Below are 14,992 nucleotides of genomic sequence, written 5' to 3' on the forward strand. Positions count from 1 at the left end.
CCCCCTCTTCCCTCTTCTTCCTCCTCCTTCTCCCCCCTCCCCCTTCTCCCCCTTTCTCCTCCTTCTCCTTTCTCTTTCCTCTCCCTCTTCTCTTGAGCTAGAATTATATGTTCAGTGGTCAGAAAAGAGTTGACCGTTATGGCAGAGGGTCCACTGTGAGCAAGTCCTTGTTACTGCCCCACAAAATACCAATTGCCCCCAACCTACTGAGGTGATATTCTGAAATTCTTCTATTCATTATTAGAAATGCCTTTTCCCATAGAAATAATGTTGTAAATGGTGATGAAGTGCTCAGCCCGACTGCCAAAGCCAATTTGCTCCAGAATATGATTGAGTTATACCACTAGTCATACTGGCCTGGGCTCTGAGTCCTTGGAGCTGGGGCCAAGTGGTAGAGGGCAAGGCAGGGCAGTGGGTCTGAACAATCTGCCTTATGTGTCACATCACCTCCCTCTAGGCACCCTCTCTTCAGCTTCCCAGAACCTTCATGAGACCCAGAATGGCAGTCGTTAACAGGCTGCAAGCTCCAAAATTCCTTGACTCTCCTCTCCCGTCAAGATCCCCTTTCCTGAGTGCAGCCGAGATAAGCACTTAACATTAATAGTGTTTGAAGTTGAGTGAGTGGCGGAGGGGGCCGGCTGAGGAAGGAGCACATAGATGGATGTACTTCAATGGAAATGTTCTAGCCCTTGGGTGATGATTTCAGATATTCGTTATATTACTATACATTATAACTTAGATATGTCACATATATACTCTTAAATGGCTCAAGTATTATGTTAGAGCAAATTTAATAAAAAAAAAAAACCAAAATCTAGAGACAAGTGAATGTGGCCAGAACCAAAATGTCATATTTCATGGGAAAGGCAGGCATGCGAACACACAGATCTGAAAAGCCAATGTCGCTTACTGTTTTGAACAAGAAAATCGCCTTTTAAATCAAACAATTTTGTGGACCATCCCATATAATAATAGTTCTTTTAGTTCCATTGACTGAGAAAATATCCTTTGCAACAAAGGTAAGTGTTATGGATCATAACATATATGTATGTTTGAAAAGCAGTAAATGTGTAGATGAGACATAATTTTATTCTGTGTATGGGCATTAGAAGTGTTTAAAAATAAGATAAGAAAGTAAGTTAAGAAAATAGACATTTGGGAGAAAATGTATTCTGAAGGGAGCCTGGATAGTAACCCATCTGAGTCAGCTCTCAGAGGCAGTTCCTCTATATCTGATTTTCTAGATCATCTTCTCTTTCTTTGTTTCAAAACTAGGGTGCCCTTGTTTTTAGAAGACAAAATAAAACACAGTCTCCTTATGGCTGCTGTAGTTGAAATCCCTTTGGGAGCTGCTACAATGGAGTTTTCTGGTTTGTTTTTATTGTTAATACTGTTGTGAGGGCAGGACATAATAAATCACGTATTTCTAAATGAGCACAGCCTGTTCACATGTATAGGTCCTGCTCTGAGTTGACCTGAGCTAATCCTGAAAACCGTATTTAAAACTAGTAGAAAAAATCCAAAGAGAGGGTCAATCTTCACCTTAGTACTCCATTCTCATTCAGTTTAAGAATTAGCCCATCAATGTCTAAAAATTGGTTATCTTTTCAGACTGTATAATGCCCATTTTTACCCATTATGGAAATGCCACAAACTGAGGGAGGAGCAGTTTATATGACCTCAACAATCAATCCTAGGATTTCTGGTCCCATGAGGTTTCTCTAGATAATCTCTCTTTGATTGTATCTAATGACTTTTTTTGTTTTGAAATGTGTATTTGCTTTAATGTTCTATAGTATATATTGACTTTAAAAAGAATATGTAGCACTAAAAGCTTTTCTCCAAGCTTTATTAGGGTTTTACATCTGTTTTTAAAATGAGTTAAAAAAATTAGAGACTTAATTGTATTCTATTCTGTTTTGGTTCTTAAGTTTAACTTGTCATTTTCTCTTTTAAGCCAAAATGCTACACCAACCTTATGGGATTCCTTAGAAGAACCTGATATTCGAGATACTAGTGAGTTTGAGTATTTATTCTCCAAAGACACAACTCAGCAGAAGAAAAAACCTCTGTCAGAGACCTATGAGAAAAAAAACAAGGTCAAAAAGGTATCTAGTGTCATAACCATATATGTATATTTTGTCGTATATGGAGATTTGTTATGTGCTACTGGTTTGCTTTCCCTCTGTTTTCAAAAAAATGTTTTGGAAGATTCTGTGTCTTAGATGACAAAAACAAGCCAATAATTTGAGAAATCTGTATTTGATGTTTTGGTCACATCATCTGAATTTTCAAACTAGTCTCTTAATTTGGACTTTTTTCAGACATTAATTCTATTGAAAAAGATAAAATTTGTCAATTCATGAAAGTAGTCTGTAGGCTATATGGAAAATATGTCTTACTCATTCACTTACTTATAAATTCATTCATTTAACAAATATTTATTGGCAGTTTATTTGTGCTAGGTTTTGTTTTAGGCCCACGCTGTCCAGTGTGATAACTATTAGTCACATGTAGCTATTTAAATTTAAGTAATAAAATTAGATGATAAAATTAAAAATTCAGTCCTGCAGTGGTACTAGCCACTTTTCAGTTTTGTTCCTGTGGCTAGTAGCTACCATATAGCACAGATATAAAACATTTTCGTCATTACAGAAAGTTCTATTGGATAGGACTGTCTGAGCATCTAGGATATGTTAGTGAAAAACGCCAAAGATCTTTGCCCTGTGGAGCTTATATTAGCAATCAACATTAAAAACAAAAAATTAAGGGGCCAGCTCAATGGCGCAGCGGTTAAGTTTGCACATTTTGCTTTGGTGACTTCGGGTTCGCCAGTTTGGATCCTGGGTGTGGACCTCTGCACCACTTAGCAAGCCATGCCGTAGCAGGCATCCCACATATAAAAAACATTGGAGAAAGATAGGCACAGATGTTAGCTCAGGGCCAGTCTTCCTCAGCAAAAAGAGGAGGATTGGTGGCAGATGTTAGCTCAGGACTAATCTTCCTCAAAAAAAAATAATAGTAAAATAAACCCCAAAAAAACAAAAAGTTAAATCATATGGTAGAACAAGGTAAGGAGGATCAACTTCAGCAGAGTAGTAATGGGGCTACAGTTTTAAATGGAGTCTGGAAGATAGTCCTCGTTGAGAAGGTGACTTCTGAGCAGACTTGAGGACTTGAAGTCTGAGACCACCAGCCATCTGTCAGAGAACAAGTTCAAGATTCTCCATCAGGCGGATGGGAAGCTGAATCACAGCTGTGCCACGCACTAGCTGTGTGACCTAAAGCAAAGTTCTACCGCCTGTGCCTGGGTCCCCTCACCATAACGTGAGATGACGTCTGCTGCTGGTGGTGGTCTAGGTGATTATTAAATGAGGTAATAGATGTATCATGCTCTGCGTAGTGCCTGGCACACAGTCAGCCCTTCAGAAAGGGTAGCTGCTCTTGTTTGGCTGCTGCTGCTGCTGCCGCTGCTGCTACTTCTCTGCACGAGTGTTTTGCTAACAGCACAGATGGTGTGGAGGAAGAATATAGGACTTGGTTCTGCTATTGATTTGTATGTGAGCTTGGGCTGGTTGTCTTCCTTCTCTAGGCCCTATTTTCCCATCTTTATAAAACAGGATTAGCAATATCTGAGTCTAGTTGACCCACCAGGATGTTGTGAAATTCACATGTAAGAGGGTTTGAGGAAGTGTCTTGAAAAGTCTATAATGAACGATATTGTCGTCAACTCGTCATTCTTAAATTATATAGTGGGGTTCATCCACTGGTTCATATCTTAAGTAACGTTATGATTATGAAGTCAGCTGTGCCTTACAGGGAAAAAAGTGGCAAAAGTCTGAACACAGTTTTCTGTTAATCAAATCAGATTATCCCACTGACTTGAATTATGAATGAAAATTGTGATCAAAGTTTTTCACCTCTCAAGTTCATTGGAATTGTGTTTTCATGAGAAAAGTGTGATTCAATAATAAATATCAGAGCAAATCTTTTAAGAGGACATATGCATGAGCAATTTGAATTTTTCTAATAAAAGAGTTCCAGGCAAGAAGTCAGTGGACATACTATAAAATATATTTCTATGAACTAGATTCATATGAGGTGGAAATAAGTATGCCTTATAGGCTGGCTGTTTAAATGCCATCTACAGGAATGGAGGACTACTGTTTCTATACAAAAGGTGAGAGAAGGATCCCTATATTCCAAAGCTAGCCTCAATTTGCCTCTTCCAGGAAGCTTTCTCTAACCAGGAACTCCACTAAATGTTTTCTTGCGCAATATCACATTAAACCATTGTTCTCCATTTCTTCTCAGATTGCTATTACTCCTTTTGTTTCTCTCTCTGGACGCTTAACATGTTGTTTACTCATAAAACTAATTTCTGTTTTGGCGAGTGAGTATTTTTGAAACATCAAAGTGTTTGTTTTTAAAACATCAAAGCATTTGGTCGTTTATTCTTATTTCTTATCTATAATTGTCTGTTCAACAAAGGATTTTTCACTAAGGCAGTTAGCACTTGATATGTTTATCTTGTTTTTCTGTCAGAGGGGAAAATACCCTTCATTTGAACTCTTCAATCTTTCTGAACAGTGGGGTCACCATTACTTCGTGGAAACTGTGCATGTGCGTAGTCTTTGGTGTTTTCTGTAAGTGGAAGCAAGAATGTAGGTCTACTGGGCTTGATGGTGTGGAGGCTGCTTGGAGTTTTCAGTGAGCTTTGTGGCCTGCCTTAGAGCTGAGATTTTAAGTTTTAGGGGAAATAACGAGCTGAATCAATGTCAGAAAACTCCAAACCCGCCTCCTACCAGCCTTCCCTCCATGCCCCTGGCCAGATTTCCAACTTCAGGATGGATTCCTTGCTCTTTTCTGAGAATCGGATGTTTGTTTTCTTTTCTCTTAAAATGAAAACGATAGTGAATTTTAGAGATTGTGAGCAGCTGAGGAGTTTTAGCGTTGGAGACCAACTCCATCAGCCTAACTACAGAGTGATTCCCATACAAGATGCCTAGGAGAACACTTGCCAAATAGTCTTTTTATAAGAACTGAAGAGGAGTATATGTTGGAGATTTTAAAATCCAGCATTCTGAATCTTGCCTGTAGGGGCTCAGCCAACACTGAAATATACTTGTGAACATCTCTTAGATGGAGCTGGTCTTCATCCCTCTGTGCCTTCTGTATTCCTAGTTCAGAAATAACTCAAAATGGTCAGGATTCTGCTGAACTCAGAGACAAGTTTCTAGTTTTATATTCTATAATAGCATTTGAAGTTCCCATCACTGGCACTAGTTTAAAGTGAGCAGAGACATATATTCTTAAACTGAGCACTGATCCCATTCTATAATATCATACAGACTAAGAATTAGAAGGAAATTAGAAGGAACCTTACCAATCATCTAAATCTGTACCCTCATTTGGCACATGACAAACTCAGATCTAGAAAGATGAAGTGACTTTTAGGGTTTGCACACTTTCAACTGGGAAGACGTTGATAATGATGAGCACTTGAGAGGATGTACGAGAGCCTCAGCATTGTGTCTTCAGTTTCCCCTTTATTTAAACAGTAATTTGCCACACAGGTGATGGTAACTTTTTTTCTTCTGGAAGTTTGGCCCTGAGCTAATATCTGTTGCCAATCTTACTTTTTTTTTTTTCCTCCCCAAAGCCCCGGTACATAGTTGTGTGTCCTAGTTGTGGGTCATTCTAGTTCCTCTATGAGGGATGCCGCCACAGCATGGCGTGATGAGTAGTGCATAGGTCTGCACCCAGGATCCAAACTGGCGAACCCCAGGCCACCAAAGCAGAGTGCACAAACTTAACAACTCTACCACAGGGCCAGCCCCCATTTTTTTTTTTTTTGATGTTGGTAACTTTTATTGGATGATTGATTTGACATTTATAGATGAGAGTAGCCATTGTTAAAATCATCAACAAAATACAACTACACTTGTGCAAATTCAAAATATTTCCTACAATGTGAAATTATCTAAAATTCGCTCAGTCTTCCAATAGGAAGTCAAATCTTGAATAAAAAAATTCTTTACATAGAACTCCAACAACAAAATATGTAAATTTGGAGCTATTTTCCTTGGACTCTATCAGTCATTTTAAATATTATCTATAATAAATACTAACGATGACCAACTTGTATTGTGTACTCAGGCATGTGCCATCCTCATTTGTGACACCAGACTACTCTGCCACTGCAAATGTAGCAATCAACAAATTGAGAGCCAGAGCTCATAACATCAGCTCTTGTTCGTACCACCAACACAGTAATGTCTCCTATTTATTTTTTCTTTTTTTTGCTCTCTGATAACCTTCAGAGCAAATCATTTAACTTTCCTACACTGATTCCTTCCTTATAAAATGGGGAATAACAACTCTTTACAGCATTGTTACAAGGACAAAATGAAATCACGATTATGAAAGTACTTTAGTACATGGTTCTAGAAAATACTTAATCTCTTAGTTTGTGAACTAATGTGAAAGCTTTGTGAAGAAATTGTTAAGTATCATTGATTTCCACAAAGTGGTTGGGGGTCTTAAAACGTTAGTATGTCCATTCTTGAAACTATTTGCAAATAGAAATCTCTAGACCATTCCTGTTTTTTTTAGTACTTATAGAAGAATTCCAGGACTTCCTTTAATGACACATGCAGACATCTAGTAGTTCATCTTACACTGGTTTATATAATCTGTTTGTGCTGTAAAATAAGAGTTTCCACTGTCAATATGCCCGTATTTACGCTGTCTCTAAGTTACATTTGTTCCTGGGAAAGGTAGGTCAGCACCTTGACGAAGAGCCAGAAACCTGCTTTCATTGTCTGAGATTCTTTCTCCTGGTGCCTGTCAAGTAGCTACTCTGATAAACTTTCCAATTGCTTTCTAAACTTGCCCAACAACTTTCAGAAAACCAGCATGACCTGCCAATATTCTTCTTCTCTTGACATGCCACAATCTCACTTTGAATTATAAATAATCTCTGTGCTTGTTCCCTCCTCTGTAAGATATAGGAAATCATTCCTCTCCCTCGGCCTTTTTCATAGATATTTGTTAAGAATTAATGAGATAATGGCTATTCCCCAAGCACTTTGGGGTGGGGGCACAGGGAGTTGCGATGGTTCAGGAGACACTAGTCTGTTGAAACTACCTGGAGCCAAAAGCCTTTAGCTGTAATTTGGTCACTTTGGCGAGAATCATAGCTATAATTCTCAAATCCCAGACTTGGTGTCTCAGTTTATTGAGGAGGGGAGAAGGAGAACATTGTTTGGAAGCCTGTCCATAAATTTATAGGGTTTTCATAACCTGTTGCCTTCCAAGTTTATATAATTTCAGCTCTTGTGTACAAAGATAATTTCTCCGGGCTGCCTTGGTAAGGTATGTGCATTATTTTTTTTTTCTCCCAGGAGTGGGGATGAGTTTGCCAACCGCTTTGTATTTCTCATGTGTCTGGAAAACGAGCAGTGAGGTTAGGGGTTATCATCTATAGAAATGAGTGAAATAACTTGCCGATGTGTTGATTGCACCAGTCCATGACCTTGAGGTCATTATTGCTATGTCCAGATGCCTTGAGTGATATCTGGAATGATCAGGGCTTTCCTTTTCTTCAGCTTAAAGGCCCTTGACTGGCCAAATCTCCTGAAAGCAGATGGGGGCTTCTACTTCATGACAGGCACCAGTTTACAAAAATTCTGCTCTGTAAATTTTATTTGGAAGTAAGATGGCCCAAAAAGTTAAGTTGTACTTTTACTTTATTTACTTATTTTTTTTTTAAATGTGGTTAGAACTTGTCAAGTATGGATATCAATGATTCTTTCAGAGTGTTGAATCCGAATATTATTCTTGGAGTTCAACTGTGTTCTCTTGTTGGCTGTCGAACAGTGACTTAATCTGGACTCGTACCTCTGGGCAACTGCAGTGTCATTAGGATGCTCATTACCTCTCCCAACCACAAGAGGGCACCTTAGAATGCTGAGACACAAAGCTAAATTAGTATCCACCGTAGAGCACAGAGAAATGGAACCTACACGAGAGTGACTGCCCCTCTGCACCCTCTTTAGTCTTGTTAAATCTCTTTACTGTGGACCGTGAGGCCAAATTTCACAGCAAATTATCCACAAAACTATTGGGAGCCAAATGTGTATTAGAAAGGCTTGTGGGAATTAGCAGAATAGAAATCACCAGTAGGCCTAGTTCCAGTGCTTAGAATGGATGACTGCAGTGTAAAAATTTATGAAGTATTGGACCTAGCCTCTTGGGACTGATTCTGGAATCACCTCCCCACCACACACATATACACACACACACAGTTTTTTAAATCTTCCATCTCTAAAGAGAGTCAAGATTTATTTGAATATCGATTTGGGATTATCTAATTGGAAAACCAGTATCATTATATATTACAAGATAGGCTATGAGAGAACCATTCTAAATATTTGTATTTTTAAAAAGTATTTAGCTTTTCTTCCTACTTGAGGAAAGTTTTGAATCTTGCCTATGTTTTCCTGGACCTCATTCATTTATACTTAATACAGGCCCTTTTCTAAGACTATGACTTGGGCTGGAGCTAGCCACTGGTTTGAGGATGAATGCCCATGCTGGGACCTTGATGGTGGCAGTGCTTCCTCTGCCCTCCAGTTCTCAGCCAGAAGTATGTGAGGGTATAACAAGAATAGGCAAATATCTTATATGTTTTTAAGTCACAAACACAGGTCACATGGATGCTTTTTTTTTTTTTTTTAAAGATTTTATTTTTTTCCTTTTTCTCCCCAAAGCCCCCTGGTACATGGTTGTATATTCTTCGTTGTGGATCCTTCTGGTTGAGGCATGTGGGACGCTGCCTCAGCGTGGCTCAGTGAGCAGTGTCATGGCCGCGCCCAGGATTCAAACCAACAAAACACTGGGCTGCCTGCAGCAGAGCGCACGAACTTAACCACTCGGCCACGGGGCCAGCCCCTCATATGGATGCTTTTGCAACTGAACCATAAATGTTTTGCAAAGTGCACACATCTCAATATACACAAAGTTCAAAACAGCCACTGCACATGCACATCTTCTCATAGATACATGCTTAATATGGACAGAGAGAAGTCTTAATAACTTGCATTTATGTAGAATCTTTCAAGCAAAGATGATAAAGGGAAGATTTCAATAGTAATAATAATAGGTAATGCTAAGTAAGTGGTTTTGGATTAAGTGCTTGGCATGTATTAACTTATTTAATTGTCACAAGAACCCAGTAGGATGGTTGCTATTATTATTCCCGCTTTGTAGGTGAGGAAGCTGGAGCCTAGAGGGGTTATGTGACTTGCCTAGCATCACACAGCTCTTAAGTGGTAAGGAAATGAATCCAGCAACAACCACAGAGCCTACACTCTTAATTCCTTGACGAATGGTCAGTTGGTCTGAATTTGACTACAAGTCCAGACTTCAAATTCACATGAAGAAGTCTGAATTTGATTCCCTGGTCATTGTTTAGTAAAAGAAGCACTGGCTTTGGGATGAGTAGACCTAGTTTCTACTTCTGGCTCTGACCTTAACCAACTTTTGAATCTTGAGCACGTCCTTTAAATTTTCTGGGTCTTAGGTCTTTTCTCGGAGAGTCAAAAGATGAAAACTTTGGTTAGAGGAATTCCAATGATCTAGTCATTACTTCCACTTTGCAAATGGGGACACTCAGGATCTACCAACTTTCATTTTACTTGTTAGAGGGCAGATAGACGAGGAAGTAGCACAGGAACCAGCACTCAGCACCGAGACCCAGGCACAGTCTGATAGACGAGGCTGCCTGAAAACATCGGCAGCATGTTGTTTGAGTCATAGGTATGTGGGAGCTCAGGGAACAATTGTTAGCATTCTAGCAACCCCCAATCTTAAGAGACATAAATATATTGGAGAATTATTTTTAAAGAAACCAAGTTCCTTTATGTACCAGCATGCTGAAGCGCCAGAAATGCAATGGGGAAAACTAATGGAAAGATGCCAGAGATTTGAAGGTAACTAATTTGCAGGTGTGTGTCCAGTCACATAACCTCTCTGGTCTCAGTTTCTGTAGCTGTCATGGCATCTGGAATGGATTTTTTTAAAGATACTTTCTGGATATAAAATATCAGATTATGTCTGTTTGCGGACACCTTCACAGATACATTTTAAAACTGAGTAGAGGCCGGCCTGATGGTGTAGTGGTTGGGTTTGTGTGTCCAGATCCAGGGTGCAGACCTATGCCGCTCATCAAGCCATGCTGTGGCAGCATCCCATGTACAAAATACAGAGGAAGATTGGCACCGATGTTAGCTCAGGGCCAATATTCCTCACCAAAAATCAAAAGCAAAACAAAAAATACTGAGCGTATATAAGTGAGTAGAATGAAACTATGAGTTTGGACCTTGCTTAGTCGGTGAGTAATATGGGAAATACTGCAAAGCAGCCTCACAACCACAATGTTTCTTTCCTCAAAGATGCACTATTTCCCTTCTCACTTGTCTCTACTTAACAGAAAATGCATTTGGCAGCAGCAGCCGTTGGTCTAGTTGGCCAGCCCCCATTGGCTGGTGTGGCCCTTCACCGTCCTCCCCTACGTCTCTCTGTAGAGTGTCCAGAGGCCAAGCCAGGAGTTCAGGTTACACCAGACAAAGCTGCCATGTGTTTCCTAAGACAGTCTGACATGACCCCAGTACTATGGCCATACTTTCAATTTTTGATAAAATACCTTTGGCCCAGAGCTTGATTTCCTTTAGGCCTGACCTGATTTCTCTCCAGCTGAGGCTAATTTGCATGGCTGTAAACACGGGCCTTACAAAGCTCACCAACTGTGATAAAAGCAAAGGAAACCTGAGACCACTGGAAACTCAAAAATCGCCTTCAGTATCTGAGCCTGACTCTGAGTCACGCCTCAGCCCAGGAGGCTGCCAGCATGCAGCAGCTAAAGAAATGTTGTTCTGATTGATCTGATTAGGGCAGCAAGGTTAGCCATGGTCAATTTACAGACAGTATGAGAAGAAATCATGTGTGTAGCCATGTTATGGGTCACTGAGGCCCCTGCCAAAAGTTATGAAAAGCCACAATTCTGCCAGGACCATTATCAGATCTCCTCAGTGGGGTACAAATGGGATTGGAGAGGTAGGGGCCCCTCCAGTGGAATGAAGGACCAAAGGTATTGGGCTGGGAAGAGCTAGTGAATCATACTTGCTTCCAGCTGGATTCCTTAGCTGCCAAGCCCCTTACATGTGAGTGGGAGAGCCTGGGAGTTCCCCAGTACAGCATGAGGGGGGCTACCCTTAGCTCCTCATTGCAATGGAAGAGAGAGGGTGGAAAGGCTAATTTGAAAAGGACATGACATGGCACTAGATTGACCCACAGAAGCAGCCAGATGGAACCTATTGGGCATCTTGATCCCTTCCTTCACCACAAGAGTGGTTTAATTGGGACCTGGCTCCAGGCCCTGGTTACTAAATAACCCAAGTTTTAGTGTTTTCATTTTCATTAATTAACTTTTATGCTAGGTACCTTATTAGTCACATTAGGCATTTTGCGTGTGCAAAATATCCTAGGAGGTGAGAAGGGGGTCTTTAAAAATAGTATAGAGCTTCGAGTACCAGGGGGTTAATTCATGACCTAATTATCACATCACTTTTTACTCTCTTGTACAACTTCTTTAGTTTACAACAAGCACAAAAACTCACTTTTAAACCTTTGCTTTCAAATGCTTATTGCATTCATATTGATTCGGAAGATCTTGGATCCTCCACTCTGGGTGTGGTTCCTCCCAGTCCAATTCAGGAATGTAAATGTTACTTACAACACAGGGATAAGGTACATTAATTAACAAAGAAAGATTTATTTAAAATGAAGCCAACTGAAAGCCACATTGCTGGAGCTGGCGCTCATTATAGATAGTTCACTCTGTACTATAATCATCTTACTAATGGAAAAAATGAGACATTGAGATGGTTGCTTAGAGAAGAATGTGATTCAGGATGTAGCAGCAAAATGCCTAAAGCATATGATGTTTAGAATGATTTAGTGAGATACTGGAGAAACTAGGCCATGTGATGTTTTTGTCATGTATTATATAAACTCTTGGGGTGTGGAGATAGCTAAACAATTCAACGCTGGAGGACAGAACCATTCCTTTGCCACCAAAGGAAGGGATGAGCCTCTGAGGCTGAAGGTACATGGAGAAGGAGACAGGACTCACGGATCAGCACAGGGAGTTCCCACCCATCAGTTAAGATTTTTCTGTTTGCCTCAGAGCCACCAGGAAGCCAGTGACAAGGCTGTGGTAGAGGCCTGACCTCCAGGCTTCTAACCAGCTGCTTCCTCCAGCACGCCTGGTGTACCAAGTCACAACTAGTCTAAGGATGGAAGGTGGTAGTGTAGTGGTTCAACAGGGGTTTCTGGAAACCACACAGGCCTGGCTTTTTCTTTCTGAGTCATCACTTTATCCAAGGGGCAAGTTCCTTCATCTTTCTCAGGCTCTTCTGTATAGTTCCCTCATCTGTAAAGTGAGGATAACAGTAGTACCTACTTCAGAGGGTCATTGTGAGGGTTAAAATAATCTATGTCAAGTATTTAGCTTTGTGCCTGACACGTACGAGTTTGCTGTTGCCCCGTGTTATCACCACCATCATCAACAGGAATAAGAATAATGAAAAATCCTCTCACGTCCCCCATAAAGGAGAACAGAAGGTTGGATTCCAACCAGAAGCCTTGTTTCTCATTCATTGATGGCTCTTGGGCCCCCCAGAGGGCTACCTGAGGTCCATTTCACCCTATCACTTCATTGTATGTGTCCCACTGGGACACAACTATGTAATTAAAGCAAATGAATTTAAGCTAGATGCTCAGAGATGAAAGTCCTCAGGGTGTGCCAAGAGAAAACCATGCAATAGAACAAAAAGATGATAAAATTTGTCTCCACTTTCTACTACTATTTATATTTCGCTTTCATGGTAATCTGTGTTTGTGGTGGCCTCCTTTTAGAACATGATAGGCTATAAGTAAATGTAAACATGTCTAGAATGGCTGACTTAGGTGATGATAAAACTCTTAAAGTATGATATTTTAGGTTGGTTTCTATACTAACAATGAAACAGACTGAATTAACTATTATACTTTATTGATTTTTGTCAACATAATGCATGGATATAATTTTAAAAGTGAAACAGTTTTAAAAGACTTAAAAAGCAAAGGTCCTGCAAATCTCAACAAATTTCAAGCAGACCACATTCTCTCAACAAAGTGAAATTGTTGTGAATCATATATTGATAACAGACAACTTAACATGCCAATAACAAAAACTTCCTTGTCTTTTAAAATTTGCATTCATAGTGGTAAATAACTAATGGGTCAAGAAAGAAATTGTAATGGGACTCAGAAACACTTATAACTCAAAAAATATAAATACTGGTTTTCAAGACTCATAAGATGTAGCTCAAACGTATGATCATGAGTGTTTTATATTAGAAAAGAAAATTTCAAAAATAAGCTTTCAAAATTAATAGCTGGAAAAAGAAAACAAACCAAAGAAATCAGAAAAATGAGGTTGAATGACAAGAAAAGCCATTTTTGCAGGGCGAATGAGATCAAACATACACTTTCATATGGCTCAACCTAATTCATTCTAAAAGATGAGAATGAAAATTTTTTAAAAATATTTTTAAACACAGAAGATCAATAAAGTCAAAACTTTGTCCTTTGAAAACAATAATACAATTCACAAACTTTTGGGAAGATTGAGCAAAACAAATAAAAATGTTAGAAAAGTAAAAGTGAATACAACTACAGATGTGTAGAGATGTATGAGACAATACAATCTTTTGCCAATAAACGAAAATAACATGAAATAAACAACTTTCTAGAAAAATATGCATTACCAAAATAGTCAAGAAGAAATAGAACACCTGAATATTCTGTAAATACTAAGGAAATTGGATCAGTAGTTTAAAATCTTCCCACAAAGGAGATACCAGGCCCAGATGGCTTTATTATACAAACTTTGCCTTCTTACACAAAATACTTTAGAGAATAGAAAACTGTTACACTCAAAGCTAGTATGTAGTCTTGATAGCACTACCAGACAAGGACAGGAAGTAAAAGAAAAATTAGACTAGTTTTTCTTAGATAGATGTGAAGATCCTAAACAGTATTAGCAAATTGAAGTGGGCAATGTATAAAAAATTATTATATTGAAAGCATTAAAGTAGACCTAAATAAAAGGAGAGATGTATTCTCTTTATGAATAGGAAAAACCAGTATTATAAAGATATCAGTTAACCCCAAATTGATTTCTAGTATCAAAGTAATTCTAATCAAAATCTCAATAGGATTATTTAGAATTTGACAGGCTTATTCTAAAATTTTATATGGAAGAGCAAAGGTTCAAAAATAACCTTACAAAACCCACCTTAAATATGATGATTAATGAAAAAAGCAAGTCGTGAAATAATGGTGCTATTGGTCTGAAGTTCAAAAACATGAAACGTATGGAATCATACATTTGTGGCAAAACTATGTTTTAAAAAGCCAAAGGAATAATAACACAAAATTCAGAAAAATAAACTCTATGAAAACAAAAACAAGGTAGGATGCTTATTCTACCTCATATCAAGAAAAATAAAATAGGCCATGAGATAGCTATAATATGGCAGTAATTGGCACAGAAAAAGCAAAACAAAGATCAATGAAAAGAATTGAGATTTCAGAAGCAGATTCATGCATATATGGAAACAAATATATGACAAATGTAGTATCTCGGATCAGTTGGCAAAATTGGCTATTAAAAGTATTTAAAAAATTAAATATATATGGCTAAAAGGAAAGAAAATAGATCCTTCCCTCACATCATGAATAAAAATCAATTCTAGATCTATCAAGCACGTGACTGAGAAAGGAGAAAGTTCATTCTCTAAAAAAGAATATAGGAACATATCTTAACTTCATGTGAAAAAGACAAAAAAGCATAAATCAAATAAAAGATATGTACGTTAAAATA

At 38.7% G+C, this 14,992-nt stretch overlaps 1 protein-coding gene across 3 annotated transcripts in view; it reads left to right on the forward strand.

Moving 5' to 3' along the window:
- Positions 1-14,992, forward strand: part of FMN1 (formin 1) — a 353,942-nt gene that overhangs the window by 170,634 nt on the left and 168,316 nt on the right. For all 3 annotated transcript variants that reach the window (XM_046652860.1, XM_046652862.1, XM_046652861.1), the window contains one exon: positions 1,958-2,108. In XM_046652860.1, the coding sequence (XP_046508816.1) occupies positions 1,958-2,108 (151 nt within the window). The remainder of the gene's footprint in view (positions 1-1,957; positions 2,109-14,992) is intronic.

This window comes from Equus quagga, chromosome 2 (genome assembly GCF_021613505.1).
Source record: "Equus quagga isolate Etosha38 chromosome 2, UCLA_HA_Equagga_1.0, whole genome shotgun sequence".
NCBI lineage: Eukaryota > Metazoa > Chordata > Mammalia > Perissodactyla > Equidae > Equus > Equus quagga.